This window comes from Glycine max, chromosome 12, assembly GCF_000004515.6.
Source record: "Glycine max cultivar Williams 82 chromosome 12, Glycine_max_v4.0, whole genome shotgun sequence".
Lineage (NCBI taxonomy): Eukaryota > Viridiplantae > Streptophyta > Magnoliopsida > Fabales > Fabaceae > Glycine > Glycine max.
Window position 1 is genome coordinate 4,427,630 of NC_038248.2, and position 16,784 is coordinate 4,444,413.

The following is a 16,784-nucleotide window of genomic DNA, read 5'->3' on the forward strand; positions in this document are numbered from 1 at the left end:
TCTGATAATTCCCCCACATACACGTTGCAATTGCTTCATGGATAAACACAACACCATCACAGTTAACTTTGAAGACCCCTGGACATGGCGGCGACCAATAGGATTTGCTAGTTGAATCATTCACCATCATAGAAGATTGCAGAACATCCAATTCCTCATTCAACCTCCTTAGATCATGCATCATGGCCTGAACGTTGTTGATTATCCCTTCCTCTGAGGTCCACTTTTGTCCGAAAACATAATCATTTATCCTCTACCAGATCCTATCCAGAGTTACACCAAAGCATTGAGACCAATTCGAAATTCTATTATCATAGTTGCCTTTTGGATTAGCTGTCATCCATGTATTCATATCACCATGGAAGAAAGTAGGAGGTTTTCTACCACTCCAAAGCGAATCCCAAACCTTTCGCACTCTATCACAATCGCGAAAGCAACGAGTGAGAGTTTCAATCTTCTTCTTACAAATAGGGCAGAGACTTTCCTGAGTCATATGACGGTGATATCGAAGAGCATTGGTAGGTAAAATATTATGCACAATCTTCTACATGTGAGTGTGTATCTTCTCTAGCGCTCTCCAACGCCAAACAAACTTGAGAAGACAACTGTTATGTGATTAGAGATAGTCTTGTAGACTTCTTTAGTCGAAAAACTCTCATATGGGGAAGAACCCCAGATCACTGAATCCTCATTTCTTGACCCAGTTGGAGGATAGAGTTGCTGGAATTTTGAAACAACATGCATGGGAACTTGACATCGAAGTCGATCCAAATCCCACTAGCCAGACGCATTAACGAAAAAACAAACAGGAATATCATCGTTATGAACTACAACATTCAACCTTTGGTCTATAAGTATCCCTTCTTGAAGGACCCAAACATCCTTCCAAAAACGAACCGATCGGCCATTGCCTATCTTTCGAGCAATATTATCATGAGTAATCTTATCCCAACCATGAACTATACCCCGCCAGAAGTTTGTTCCAGTTTTCTTTGGGTCAATTCAAGGAAGAATATCCTCCCCTCATTTATATTTGCTTCTCACAACCCGCACCTAAAGATCATTTGGTTTTGTACACATGTTCTAGGTAGACTTCATAAGGAGAGATTTGTTCATATGACTCAACATTCGCAAACCAAGACCACCACTTTTCTTAGGGGAGCATAAGGCTTTCCAACTCATCCAGTGAACTTTCCTACTGTTATTTGAATCTTCCCAAATAAAAATGCAACATCTCTTATCAATTTCGTCACAAACGGAAGCTGAGATATAATTAGACTGCATGGCATAAGTAGGTAAAGCTTGAATCACAAACTTTGTGAGGGTGACCCTCCCAGCAAGAGAGAGGTTCTTAGCCTTCCAATTGCCCAGAGGCTGGTCCACCTTCTTCGTGATAAAGCTGAAGCTCTTGGAGGAAACCCTTTGAAGATGCATAGGAATTCCCAAGTAATTGCCAAGATCAACAGTTCTTTGGTAACCCAACTGAGTAGCAATGCTATCTGGAACCTGCCAATGAACATTATTTGAAAAAAGAATTTTGGTCTTTTCAAACTCACTTTCTAACCAAAACTCTCACAAATAACATCAAGATACCTTTAATAATGTTTTCCTGATCTATGGAAGCCTCCGCAAAGAAGAGCAGGGTTGTCTGCAAAAGCAAGATAAGACAGTCTAGGACCTACTCTAGATAGTTGAATGGGCTGTGTCATTCAATTTGCTCAACAAAAAGAATAATTAAATGGAGCAATCTTTCAATGCATAACAAAAATAAATAAGGAGAAATTTGGTCACCCTGTCTGATTTCCCTAGATGGCTTAAAGCTCTTCAATGCTTTTCTATTCCACATGACTTGCATCTTGGAAGAGGAAATGCAAAATCCCACCTTATCAATGAAGTTGTTGGGGAAACCAATGTCAGTTAGAGTTTCAACAATGAAATCCCACTTTAGCCTATCATAGGCCTTTTCGGGATCTATTTTGATGGTCATCGAACCCTTGCTGCCTTTTTTATTTTTCATGGAAAATAAACAACCTCCTGGGCAATGATAATGTTATCTCTAGTGCTACGATGTAGGATGAAGCTACTCTGACAAGAGCTATCAGGTCCTCCATCACTCTCCTAAGCCTCGCAGTCATAACCTTTGTAAATATCTTGTAAGATAGGTTACATAGGATAATAGGCCTAAAATGCTTCATAGAAGTAACAAAATCCGAAGAATCATCAACGAATGGAGAAGTACCAAGAAACTAACCTTTCAAGGTCTGCACCGTTCGTTACCCAGCTGTTTTTAGCATCTTGAATAACTTCATAAGTGTTTTTATGTCTCCTTATAGCAGTGACCCCATGAAAGTAATGTGTATTTTGAACACCAAAGGAAAGCCATTTAGTTCTAGACCTTAGGAACCAAAGGAGCTCCTCGTGTCTAAGAACTTCTTGGTAGTCATGCCAGATAGACCTTTGTCTTTCCTCTAGGTAGTGCATACCTTGGTGAGTAATCTTATGAGAAATAGCATCAAGATCTCTAAGAAGTTTCTTCTTATACTTAAAAATGTCCCCAAACACATTTTCATTCTAACTATATAAGGCACCTTGAAACTCACAAATCCTTTCATTCCAACCGAAATTTTGTTTCCATAATTGTTGAAGAAAATGACTAAAGTCCTTATACGTCATCCATTCCGCCACGAACTTGAAAGACCTTCGTTTCTTATTTGGAACATAAGACTTTGTCAGCTTAATAAGCAAAGCCCCTATATGGTCAGACTTAAAGTAAGGGAGATGGAGGACCAAGGCATTAGGAAACTGAAGGCGCCACTCAATATTAAAAATGGCTTTATCGAGGCGCTGAACCAAATTTCCTCTCATCCATGTAAATGTTGGTCCCTGAAATCAACATCAACTAAATCATAAACCTGCATCATATCACGAAAGTCATGCGCACCTCGCCAACAAGGGTTTTCAGAGCCACCAATTCTGTCATGAGCATAGAGGACAGTATTAAAATCTCCAATCACCATCCAAGCCTTCCTCAACAATGTTACACAGGGCTTCCCAAATTAGTTTGTGTTTTTGAAACATGGGACTTTCGTAAACCACTGTTAATAACCATTATTCTTGATTTTTCCATCCCACACATAAATGAACATATTGATCATCACTACGAAGAATTTCCACTTTCCAATTCTCAGATTTCCAGAGGCACCAAATACCCCTTGACTGAACACGGGTCTCCTTGACAAAACTTACATTGAAACTTGTTTTTGGAATAATACGAGTAGCAACTGCATTAGAAGCATGTGTTTCAACCAAGAACATACGGGATGATTCGTATTTCCTGCAGAGATTTTTAACAAGACCAGGAAATCCTCAGGAATTTGTACACCTAAAATTCTAAGTTGTGATATTCATCTAAACCTGAGGGGGTTTTGTGGCTTTTAACAAGCCCATATCATCAGTTGGGAAATTCATCACGTCCAAAGAAGCTTTTAATGCCTCCTCCGATTCAAGAATCTTATTGGCATAGTCCACTGCCTCCTAATCCACATGAACTTGGATGATTGGAAATTCACACTCTCGTCGTAGCTAGGTTTAACTTCAGTTATTTTTCCTTTTGAACTCGCATTTGCCACAACCTCTGCATCTGCTCGCTCCTTATATTTTATTTAGGAGTGTTTATCTTTTTAAAATTAGCCTTTCCACCTTTAGAAACTTCAATGGCTCTACCTCCCTATGAATTCTTGCCACCATTTGCATTACATACTTTCACTTGCTTCATTGTATCTCCCTTGTTCATATTAGCTTGCACCATATGAGCTGTTAGATTTGGTCCTAGGCCCACCACTTTTTTTCCTCCTGAAACTTTTTTGAGCAATCATCCACACCCCAAATTGGTTATCTTTATCATTAATGTCATTATTGTCATTAATAATATATGGATTTGTTGTCTCCTTAGGGCTTACGTCAGCCCTCACCTCATGGCTTTTCTCCTCCTCCTAACCACCCTAAGCATCTTTGGTCTCCCTCGATTTCCCATTTTGACTCGCCACTGGCAACAATGTTATCTCTAAGCATTGAACTTTTTTGTGACCAAAGCGCCCACATTGAAAACAAATGGAATGAAGGCCCTCAATTTGTAGCTTATGTCTTCTGACATAAATATGGAACTCTAGCGGCTTTTCCAAATCCAGTTTGACACAAATCCTTATGAACTTCCCTCTTGAATGAATCAATGTCAGTTTATCCACCTTAAGAAATTTGCTTAAATTGGATCTGATTCTCTTAAGAAAGACATCATTATAAAGTTCGATAGGCAGTCGTTGAATTCTTATCCAGACTGCGACATTTCTCATTTTCTCCGAATTGATAAAAAGAACGGCCTCCAACGTTGAACTAGGAGGTAATGATCCGCTACCATCCACGGGCCTTCAAATAAGGCAAAATTGTAGTCCTCATGGCCGCTAAAGACAATATGATAATATCCATCATGAAGATCAACGATTTGGATAGTATCGTTATGCGCTCAGTCCCTTAGAACCTTCATTTCTATTGTGTGAAAATTCACTCTTCTTCCCAGGACATCAACCACAAAGGTGTTGAGCCATGGAGACGACCACCTTAACAGTTCCACATCAGACAGTGGTATCCTATGAAGCCCGGATACGTGAAAAAAGGAAAAGTATCGATGTCGCACCCGTATCCGATACCGATACTCCACGGATATGGCCGGATACATATACTAGGAGTATCCAATTTTTATTTTTTATTTTTTATTTTTTAAAATACAAGATACCGGGACACGACTTAGATACGGCTTCCTAAGACTAGACACGGCTTCAATACAACTCCAATACGGCTCGAATACGGGACTGTTGAGCAGCTTGCAGATCCTCGGACACAGCTTCTGAAACGCTGCCACCGGCACCACCTCCCCTCCTTCGCCGCCACCGCCACACTCCACCATCTTGGCCATGCACACCGCCGCCCCCGCCTGCACCCCTTTGTTCTGCTCCCCCATTGCCTCGAACAGCGGCTTCACGAACAGCCCCACCATCGTCCCTACACCTCCCCCGCCACCCCCTCTGTCGTCTCCCTACAAATACCGCGCGGCGAGGGCGCCCACGATGTCGTGGCAAGCGTTGCGGACTGCGGAGTCAACCCCTTGGGTGCTTCATTGTGTGAAGTGAGTGAGTGAGAGAAAAAAAAATGGTTTTGTTGAATGAAATTAGAGAGAGAAAGGTGGAAGAAGTAAAAGTAATGTGTGAAAGGAAAATATGAACTGATTTGAAGGGGAGTGAGGGAGGTGGAAAAGAATGGTGGATCTGTGAGTAGTAGTGATGAAAAAAAAAAGGTGAAAGACAAGTTTTGTTCTAGAATAGTTAGATTTTTCATTGGAATAGCTTTAAATTCATATTAAAAAAATTTTAGATAAGTCTAGCCTTAGATCCCTTATTTTGTCTAGAAAAAAAAAATATGAAATTATATATAACTTTTTATATATTTTATTAACGTATCCTAGACATATTGTATTTTTAATTTTAAAAATTTGACGTGTCTCCGTATCGTATCTTGTATCTAGGCTTCATAGGTGGTATCACTAGTCCATCTTTCGTTTCATTCACATCCCCCTCCTTCTCCTTAGGCACCTCTTCCACAATCTATTTATTCACGTTACTATCCAACTCCATAGAATTTTCTCCACTCCTTGCTGGATGTAGAAGTTTATTTGTAAAGGGCACATATTCCTGGCATAAAAACCTTAGAACCTTCCCTAATTTTCGTGGTACTTCTATGGAGGAGATCGTCTTCCTCAATAGTTGACCCTTCATCGCTTATTTTACAAACTCTAGCAGAGCTCACCATATTTGAACGGTGGTGGCTACTAAACCCTACACCGCCAATCACGCAACACACTTGTCTAATAACAATAGCATTTGGGGGGAAATTGGTTTCTCTACTGTCCTTTTCTCAGCTGGCTATCCCTGTGCTGTTCATGTAGTTGTGTTAATATTTAATTTTGTGATTCAATTTTAAAACTGTGTGATTTTCAAGGGGCAGTACAAGAATAACTGCAAAAGGAACAACTGAGAAACCATTTGGGGGTGTTCATTTATCTTTTTTCAATAATATAATACTACACAATTCTTAAAAAAAAAGAATTAAAATTAAGATTGATTAGAATTACAATAATATTTTTTTTTAAAAAGTATTTTAAAATTGATATAGTAAATTAAGATTCAAAATCTAAAATTTAAATTGAAATTATATCCATTTAATAATATTTGAAAGAAATAAAAAAAACACTATAAAAAATACATACTAAATGCAAGAGAAATTATGTGATTTTTTTTCCATGATATTAATATGAAATATCTATTAATTTTATTGATGATTAATTTTTATTAAGGAATCCAGTTGTTCACCTTTGGTGAAGTGTTCCCTTTTAAATATGGGGGCTTGTACCTTGTTTGCCAAGAAATTTTTGAGAAAACAACACCTAGCCAACGTGCTCTTTTGTTGACCTCAATCTCCAAGGCATTGTGTTATAAAGAGATATAAAGAGATGGCGACCTCTCAGCCAAACTTAGCTTTAAACCGCCCCTGACCCGACCCAGTTCGCACAAATCATGTTTTACCATTTTGTTCTATCCAACGTCGACGACAAAAACAAAAACACCAACCTTTTTATCGTTTCACTTGCGAACTAGATTACGTTATTTCCCATATTTATTAGCTTCAGATCTAATCGATTCACTCTTTTTTTTTTCTCTTTAAATTATTTTTACTTCAATTTAGTTATCAGTGTTTCGCACGCTCTCTGTTTCCTCGATAAGCATGATTTTTTCAAGGATTGCACGCTCCGTTTCGCGGTCGTCTCGCGCTAGAGTATGCTTTCGTTTTTCTTTTCCCTTCAATTCAATTCATTTTCTTATATAGGAGATCTTAAAGGGGCTAATTTTGATGCTGCTTTTAATTGGGGTGATAGAATTTATTACACGGTGATGGGAGATTGGGAACCCATGTCGGATTGCCACGGACGAATGCGTGTTCTGAAGGAGCCGAAGGGGTATTAGGGTTTGTTAGGGGCTACGTATCTTCTGCCAGAGCTCGCAGTAATGGCCTCGTTTCCAATTTGCCTGATTTTAAATCTGTTGCAGCAAACCCTAGGATTCGCCGATTGTTTTGCAGCAAAGCTCCAAAGAAGAAGAGTGAGTTTTATTCGGTGATGTTGTGTGTTTCGCGTGTGATTGAAGCTGCTTCGTTTTAATTTGGTTTTGGCTTGCTGTGCTGCTCTTTAGTTAAGCGTTTTGATTGGTATTTTCTCGGTTTTTGGCAGATTATGAGAACTTCTATCCCAAGGAAAAGAAGGAAGTTCCGAAAGGAAACGACAAAAAATACGAGTCCAAAGGTAAAAGAAGAATCTTTTGTGCACATCCTATTGTCGTCTGAATTAGGAAGCTATCATGGCAAATTGTTGGAACATGGTGGTGACTACTGGTGTCATGAGTAAACTGGAGGGATGTCTTTCTTGTAATTTATATGTTGTTCAAGTGCTGTGCATAACAATTGACTAACTAGTTTTGTGTGTTTTGCTTTGTATATGCTCGAGGGAGGTTTTGTTAGTCATTACTTGCTACGATTTTCTATTGTTTTGTAACTTGTTGAGTTGGTTTGCTTGTCTTCTGTTAGATTAGATTTTTTTTTTTAGTGTTGAGCTATTTTTTATTGCATTTAACTTAATGCCTGAACTTTCTTTATGATGTGAAGATGGAGAATCTGGTAGTCATCAGTTCTTCTTGCCCACATCCAAGGTTTTATTTTCTGTTGAGTTCAAACTTCAATTACAACTTTACTGTGGATGGGGCATTTCGGGTTTTGAAACTTAAGTTCCAAACCTAAAATACTCTCTCTCTCTCTCAATGGGCTGCAATTATTTACTTGTGGATCTTTATGGTTGTTTTTCAAGAATTAGTCATATGCCTGCATTCCAGTTTATCAAAAGGGGTACCACTAACAACTTTTGATGACTGGATTCTCCTTTTAACTTCAGATAACTCGAACGCAAACACAGAGGATAGTGGAAATTTTCAGGAAGCTTTCATGAAGCAAGTTCAAAATCTAGTCACCCCATTATTGTTGATGGGGCTATTTCTTACATCCTTTTCGTTTGGTCCTCGTGAACAGAAGCAGGTAAGCACAACTACTTTGTATTACTAGGGCTAGTCTTTGTTTTAATTTGCTTATGTGGGTGAAGTTGGGTTGAGAACTCAATATATGAAATTATGAATATCTGCATTCTATATGATGAAGATGAATGCTATGGTTTCTAACACTTGAGAAATGAACATTCTACTGTTTGATTCCACACTTATCATGATTCTCTTGATGAAGGGGAAAATGGAAATATAAGAGAGATTATGAGAAATAAGATTTTGAGTTCTGTATTGTGTAATATACTACTATATTTGCTGAGACCTTCGTCTAGTACTTTCTTAGGTATCGCTCTATGGTTTCGTTTCTTCTTGTTTTCCCTCTGTGTGTGTGTGTCTATGTGATTTACACTACACCCTGTCCCCCTCTTTTTTGAAGTTTTTCATATTAATTGATAAAATATAACTCATGTTTGTTAGTAAATTTATCGTTCCCTGCTTGAGTGGTTTTACAACTGAAAATTTGTGTATATCTATGTGCTGAGCTTTATGCTGCTGAAATTGACTGCTCAGATTGTAGCTCCATTAAACAAGAGTTCTTTTAAGATAGGCTTTTATACCCCATTGCTTTCCAACATCTGGTTGCAAGTCTTAAACAGCTTGGTTTTTGAAAAATACTTTATTTTTTTTCTAGATCATACTTGTTCAGAGGGTGTCTTTGCATTATAATTAGGATGTGAATGCAAACCATGCGCCTTTTGGCAACAAGATACCTGTTCATTTGTGTCTGGTTTTATGGTTTCTTTTATTTCATTGTTATCATCTTTCTGACATGAATCAGAATTTGATTCTTTGCAGATTAGCTTTCAGGAGTTTAAAAACAAGCTTTTGGAACCAGGATTAGTAGACCATATTGTTGTCTCAAATAAATCAGTTGCCAAAGTATATGTAAGGAACACTCCCCTCAACCAAACAGATAATGAAGTAGCCCAAGGGACCCAACCTGCAATTGGATCTGGAGGCCAGTATAAATATTATTTCAATATTGGAAGTGTTGAGTCTTTTGAGGAGAAGCTAGAGGAAGCGCAAGAAGCTCTGGGCATTTACTCTCATGATTTTGTGCCTGTCACATATTCTTCTGAAGTGGTTTGGTACCAGGAATTGATGAGGTTTGCTCCAACACTGTTGCTTTTGGGATCTCTCTTGTATATGGGAAGGAGAATGCAAGGTGGAATTGGTGTTGGTGGCAGTGGTGGCGGCAAGGGTGCCCGTGGAATATTCAACATAGGAAAAGCACCAGTTACTAAAGTAGACAAAAATGCCAAAAACAAGGTTGGGAGATTTCTTTTTCTTCTACCAATGAGATGGCTGCTGATGTTTGTGTTTGTTTTAATAGCATGTTCCCCATTTGCCATTGTTATCTTTCCAGTTTTAGTTATTTCCTCCAGGCAGGAGTGCTGGTAAATAACTTGACAATAAGTTCATTTAAGAGACAATATTTATCTTCTTGTTTTGTTTCATTTTGTTCAGATCTATTTTAAAGATGTTGCTGGCTGTGATGAGGCAAAGCAAGAAATTATGGAGTTTGTCCACTTCCTCAAGAACCCAAAGAAATATGAAGAACTTGGTGCAAAAATTCCAAAAGGTGCTCTCTTGGTTGGTCCTCCAGGCACAGGAAAAACCCTTTTAGCAAAAGCTACAGCAGGGGAGTCTGGTGTGCCATTTCTTTCTATATCTGGTTCTGATTTCATGGAAATGTTTGTTGGTGTTGGACCATCTAGGGTGAGAAACTTGTTTCAGGAAGCAAGGCAGTGTTCACCTAGTATAGTATTTATTGATGAGATTGATGCAATTGGTCGAGCAAGGCGGGGTAGTTTTTCTGGTGCAAATGATGAACGTGAAAGTACTTTAAATCAATTGTTGGTCGAGATGGATGGTTTTGGAACCACTTCTGGAGTTGTTGTGTTGGCAGGAACAAATAGGCCTGAAATCTTAGACAAAGCTCTTCTTAGGCCTGGGCGATTTGACCGCCAGATAACAATTGACAAACCTGATATTAAAGGTCGTGACCAGATATTTCAGATCTACTTGAAGAAAATCAAACTTGATCATGAGCCTTCATATTATTCTCCAAGGCTTGCAGCCCTTACACCTGGATTTGCTGGAGCAGACATTGCTAATGTCTGCAATGAAGCTGCTCTGATTGCTGCAAGAGGTGAAGGAACACAAGTCACAATGGAACATTTTGAGGCAGCCATTGATAGGATCATTGGTGGTTTGGAAAAGAGGAACAAGGTATGTCTTTTTAAGTTTTATATTACTATTAGGTAGGCTTGTGAGATGGGAGGGGTGGAGCTGGGTGTTTTTTAGTTTATAAAATAAGAATCTGCATATCATTGGAAGTTATAGCCTTCATTTTTCTCATTTCTTTCCGTCATTATCATTAGAGCAAATCTTTTAGCATAAAATATAGTTTAGTTGTTTTAACTTTTAATACATTAATTACACATTTTTGATAAATTTCTACTTGAGAATGAAAATGTTTGCCTTTACTCACAAGTCACAAGTTACAGTGGATATATATGTAATAGGAAAACAAGGAACGTGGAGAAAAAGTTTAGGGGTTCAGTTTTTTTAAATATATTTTTTACTGTAATTATTCAATTACATATATAATCCTATACGTTTTATTTGTTTATCTAATAAACATACTAATGAAATGACATTTCTAGAACTTTAGACAGAAAAGGTGAATTAAATATGCTTAGGGATTCTCTTAATTCATAGTGAAGATCTGATTTCCTTCCCACTATATGGTGTGAAAAAGCTGTTCTTATCTCCTGAAATAAGACATTTCACAGAAAACTTATCCGGCCAAAGTTGGCTTTAATGAATGTGAGCAATATGATGTAAGCTGAATCTTCCATATATCAACCTTTCATTTTTATGTCTGAAAGGACCATCCGTAATACTCCGTATGCTTTAGTCTATTGGTATCTAATGTGCAGAAATAGTTGATCTTAGGATACTGTTGTAAGTTAAGACTTCCTGATGTTGAAGCCATATGCCGCATTCGAAAATGTTGAACTAACTGAGATTTGGAACCCTCTCTCTCCACCTTTTCCTCTACTAGTTAGAGTTTCTCTAATATCTATGTTTCTTAACCAGGTAATAAGCAAGCTGGAAAGGCGGACTGTTGCCTACCATGAAGCAGGCCATGCTGTTTCAGGTTGGTTCTTGGAGCATGTTGAGCCCTTGTTGAAAGTAACTATTGTTCCACGTGGCACTGCTGCTCTTGGGTTTGCCCAATATGTTCCCAATGAGAACCTTCTCATGACAAAGGAGCAGCTTTTTGATATGACTTGTATGACACTTGGCGGTCGGGCTGCTGAGCAGGTAGTTTTGACATTTCCTTTTTTTTTTGTTTACCTTTCTCTCTCCTGTTTTTCTTCTATATTCTTTGCTGTATGTATGGCTAGATCTTTCTGTTGAAAGAATGGAATATCTCTCAGTGCACTTGTATTTTTCAGTTGTAAATGCTATTACTGCTTTGTTATGTTTAATGGATTTTCCTTATCTGATGTTTGATACTTCCCAAAGTTCAAAGGTATGAAAATGATGTTTCCCTTCCTTGTCACTGCAGGTTCTTATAGGGAGAATCTCAACAGGAGCACAAAATGACTTGGAAAAAGTGACCAAGCTGACGTATGCCCAAGTAGCAGTTTATGGTTTTAGCGACAAAGTAGGCCTCCTCTCCTTCCCTCCAACTGAGGGCTCATATGAGTTTTCCAAACCATACAGCAGCAAAACTGCTGCAATCATTGATAGCGAAGTGCGTGATTGGGTGGACAAAGCATACAAACATACGATTCAGCTTATCGAGGAACACAAGGAGCAAGTTACTCAAATTGCAGAGTTGCTGCTTGAAAAAGAAGTACTTCACCAGGACGACTTGCTTCGAGTTTTGGGCGAGCGGCCGTTCAAGGCTACTGAACTCACCAATTATGATAGATTTAAGCAGGGTTTTATAGAGGAAGAGGAAAAGGTCGTGGAAAGCACCGTAGATACGCCTGAGGAAGGTGGTGGGTCTTCACCTCTAGAACCCCAGGTTGTTCCCACATAGACAGTTATTTAATTTGTGTTTGTTATTGTACATGGCTTTCTTGTTTTTTCAATTTGCTGACAGAGGAACGAACAAAACGCTTATGGTAACTGCTGAATAAAAATTATTCGTTTCTGATTTTTCTTATATGGATATGCCATAGACCGGCCAATCCAAATACTATTTTCAGTTGTTCGAGCCTAGTTACTGTTACATTGATTTTTAAGATTGTAAGTGTGTATTATTTTAATTTTTTGTTTACTTAATTTTATGAAAGTTCATTCCTTTTAATTTTAATGAAGTGGAATAAGTAAAAAGTAACGACGACGATGGTCTCAAATTTAATATCAAAGCTTTGTTGTTGTTGTTGTAAAATTTATTAGCAAACTCTATTCGTATCAAAATGAATAATTTTAAGTTTGCTGCAACAAAACTAGTGGCACGTCATCAGTGACTGCAAAAACGAGTACATTTAGTGGTTATACTTATACCAAGCCTCATGCTTTAAAAATTGCATTACAACAAATTAAATAAGTAGAAACGTTAATACTATGTTTAAAAAATAATAATGATCATTATTCTTGTCTTGTTCTCTTCGTTACAGTTAAGTAATCTTCAACGGTATGACTCAAGTGATAATCCTATTATTGGTTTTTTTTAGGAATTGTTGATTGCTTTTATTAAAATTATACTTTGTATTTTGGTCTAATTCTTTAAGACTAGCTACAATTAAGTAAGTAATCGTCAACAATATGATCAAAGAAGCAATCCGTATGATTGATTGTTTTTAATAAAATTATACTTTATTTATTTATTTTAGAGTTCCCAGAGTTTGCATCACGTGGATCTTTAAAATTTAAAACATATATACGTGTGCTTCCTCTTTCTTTATTTTAAGTTCACACACATCACGTGGATTATTAAAACTTGGAAATGAAAATAAAATATGCATTGCTACTTTTAGTTTTTTTATTTAAACCTGAAAGTAAAATTGACAAAATAAAATAAGAACAATTTGGATGTACTGCCACTCTCTCAGTATAAAAAATTATATACAGTCAGCTAATTAGAAATTATTAGCTGATAAAAAATAGAATATGATTTTTAAAATAATAATTAAGAATATCAATAAATTTATTGTCCATCATGCATGAAATTTTTTAGTCGAATAATGACTTAAAAATTCTTTACATTATTTTCGCAATAAAAATTGAGTCAACTCGTGAATTTAAAAGAAAATTTCTGCCTTCCAAAATCTCATTGGTCGTTTGATGAACATCTCTCTCAAGAAAACCTCCCAATAGTTAAGTATTAGTTAAATAACTGCGACTAATATATTTTTAGGTTGAATCTTTCGTGATTTCCTCAGCATGTCCTTGATTTCTTGTAAGATAGAGACATATATTATTAGTGTAAGTTTTTTTATATTATTAATTACTAATTATAAATTATTTTTGTGGACGAAATTTTCAATAAACACATATAAGAGAAAAAAAAATAAGAATGTAAAATAAATTAAGTTTATCTTATAAATTAAAATTAGCTTATGTAGAAGTTAAATCAACTTTTCAAAAGAAAAAGTTAAAGTAAACTTTTAGAGAAGTTAAAACAAATTTTTATAAGCCAATTTTAACTCATGGAAGAAGCTTAAATTTATTTCATATTTTTTTCTTTCTTTTATAAATATTTATTAAAGGTTGATTCAAACATTTTTTTTTTTGCTGTAGTATAATTATTAGCAAACCTTGAAACCTCTTGAAAAGCAAACACATCCTAGATTTTCCTTTAAGGCATTACAAATAATAAAATTTGGATCGAAATAAAAAACATGATATTAAGTGTACATTTACATCCCATATTTAACTAAAAAGGTCTGCAACCTAATTAAACTCTCTCAGCACATGAACCCAATAAACTTTACTTTCATATCTATGAATATCATGGACAGCTTTAACCATGCTAGAACACAGGTGCGTTTAAAAACATTCTTTAATAAGCAAGTTAATAACGCATTGGGAGTTTGAACTCTGAATACATCTTGATGTTCCTAAATCCCCTTGGTATTAATTTATAAATTACATAATTCTAATTCATAAATAAAGATAAAAGCGGGTGGTTTGAGTTTTTTTTTTTGGGTTTGAGATAGTTATGGAAAAAATTTGGTTAGTTTCAAGGAAATGTGAAATTTACATACCAAAAAGTTATTGGTATTAAATTTGGGGTCTCTTTAAATAAATTTTGGTGTTCAAGTCTAATGGATAAAAAAAATGTGATTAAAAGAGAAAATCGTAATAGAAGTGATAAATTAGATTTTTCGATAGAAATAGTTATTAACACATTAATGTCATAGTAATTAAAATAATGTAAAATATACCTTTAAAGTAAGAGACTAAAATATTCTAACTGAGAGAGTAGAAAATTGAAAAGAGTGTTGCTCATTCTTCTAATTATGAGATTATAACTTCATAAAGTAAATTAATGCATTAATCTAATACTACTATTATGTAATCTTTTATCTTTTATATAATATAGGCAAAAAAATTTCCGTTTAAATAAGACGCATTTTAGATATATTTTCTTCTCTAATTATTTTTTATTTAATAAATTATATTAATTATTAAGTTATTTAATATATAGTAGGCTTTTAATGCACACTTTATAAAATATTTTATTTTCCAATTTTATAATTATTAGGAATTGGGGAAAAGATATTAGGTTTTAATGTTTGATGATTGCATATTTGAAATTCTATGTTTATTTATTGGTTATTATGAATTTATTTATTATATTTATAAATGATTTTTAAAATAAAATATCAGATGCAATAAGTGAATAAAAATATTTTATTTTCATTTTTTGTAATTTTTAAATTAATTAAAGTTAGAATAAAATAATATTTTTACAATTACAGGTATTTAAAATTGTTCATTCAATTTTTTTTACTGCATGCATTCATTTATTATATTTATGGATTTTGATTTTTTAAATAAAAATATCCTTAAATGTATTCAGGAATTTTGAAAATAATTAAAGTTTAGTCTGAACAATATTTTTTATTATTAAGTGTAAAAATAAAATAAAAACATCCCCAAGTTTGGGACACTTTAATTATTTTTGTTATTTATTGTATTTTTCATTTATTTAATAAACTTTATTAATTACTAGGACATTTTTTTGGCTTACCATCACTATGTTTTTGTTTCAATGTCAAATGCAAAGTATTCACAATTCACCCGTGTTTTACCAATGATTAATTTGTGTTATAAAATTTGTAAAAAAATATTTTGTAAACCATTAACTTGTTGACCATCATTGAGTCATTTAATATATAACAGTTTTTAATAAATATTTTGTAAAAAAATATTTTTATTTTTATTCATTATTTAGTATTTGAAATAATAAGTATTATCTGTTTTAATATCGGTTTCTTTGAATTCATTCATTTATTTACTATATCTGTGATTTTTATAAAGATAACATATTAAAAAAATAAATTAAATATTTATTTTAATTATTTTTGTTTTTAATGTTGAGAAACAATTAAAGTCAAAATAAAATGATATTTTACAAATATAAATGTTTGAATATGTGCATTCATTTATTATATTTATGATTTTTAAAAATTTTAAATAATAATATTAAGCGCAGAGAATAAAATAAAAATAATACTTTATTATTTAAAATAAGATAAAATATTCTTTAAAAGATTTTTTAATCTAAATGTTATTGTTTAATGAGTGATTGAAGAGTTTTTGTTATTGTAATCAACATATTTTATTTTCAACATTATTTAATGTGTTTATTACATTGGAGCCCTTTTCGTAATTTACAAATTATTGTTTGATTAGTCATTTGGAAAAGTCTTTATTACTATAATTAATGTATTTTACTTTTAATATTAAATTGTTTAAATAAATTGTCTCATGTTGCTAGTAATGAATTTCAATTATTGAAAAGTCTTCCTAATACATGTATTTATTTTTTTTGAAATTTTTTTTATGACCTGACTGTTTTATATTAAAAATATGTTAGTGGTGTAATATTTTTACATTTCTTTTAAGTATATTGTTTAATATATTATTTCTTGACTTATTTATGGTTTATTTATATTAATCATCTATGTGTTTTTTAATCTTTTATTAAAACTTATTGAACATTCTTTTACAATTTATTTTTTATACTAGACAGAAGATATTCTTAAAAAAAAAAATCGTTGTACTATTTATGTCTATTAAATGTAATTTCTAATCTAACCGACTATTATAATTTACATTCAAGTGAAGAGAGTGTGATGCAATCCATCAAAAGAATCTTAAATATTCATGTAAAATGTTCTTACTATAACATTGTTTGGTTTAATGTTTAAAAATTACTTTTACGAATTCTGATACATAATTGCAAATTCCGGCATAAATAAAGAAAAAAAATAAATGTTTAAATTAAATTTAGGAGAGTTCAAAAATACTTTTATTCTAAAAACAACAAAAAATTTCTTCTCAATTCATTATGATTTAGAACGTATAACATTGTATTAA

The 16,784-nt window shown here is 34.1% G+C and overlaps 1 protein-coding gene across 1 annotated transcript; it reads left to right on the plus strand.

The window, feature by feature from the left end:
- Nucleotides 1-6,464: 6,464 nt before the first annotated feature.
- LOC100806656 (ATP-dependent zinc metalloprotease FTSH 10, mitochondrial) lies at nt 6,465-12,396 on the plus strand. Its single transcript, XM_003539614.5, has 8 exons — nt 6,465-6,882; nt 6,983-7,205; nt 7,334-7,405; nt 8,048-8,187; nt 9,006-9,479; nt 9,678-10,442; nt 11,316-11,543; nt 11,791-12,396. Exons 1-8 carry the CDS (start codon nt 6,832-6,834, stop codon nt 12,268-12,270), a joined length of 2,433 nt encoding a protein of 810 aa, XP_003539662.1. The 5' UTR covers nt 6,465-6,831; the 3' UTR covers nt 12,271-12,396.
- Nucleotides 12,397-16,784: the final 4,388 nt, after the last annotated feature.

Coding starts and splice junctions, on each gene's coding strand:
- LOC100806656 (XM_003539614.5), top strand. CDS start 6,832: ATGATTTTTTCAAGGATTGCACGCTCCGTTTCGCGGTCGTCTCGCGCT. Junction 6,883..6,982: donor CGCGGTCGTCTCGCGCTAGA/GTATGCTTTCGT, acceptor TTGGGGTGATAG/AATTTATTACACGGTGATGG. Junction 10,443..11,315: donor GTTTGGAAAAGAGGAACAAG/GTATGTCTTTTT, acceptor TTTCTTAACCAG/GTAATAAGCAAGCTGGAAAG.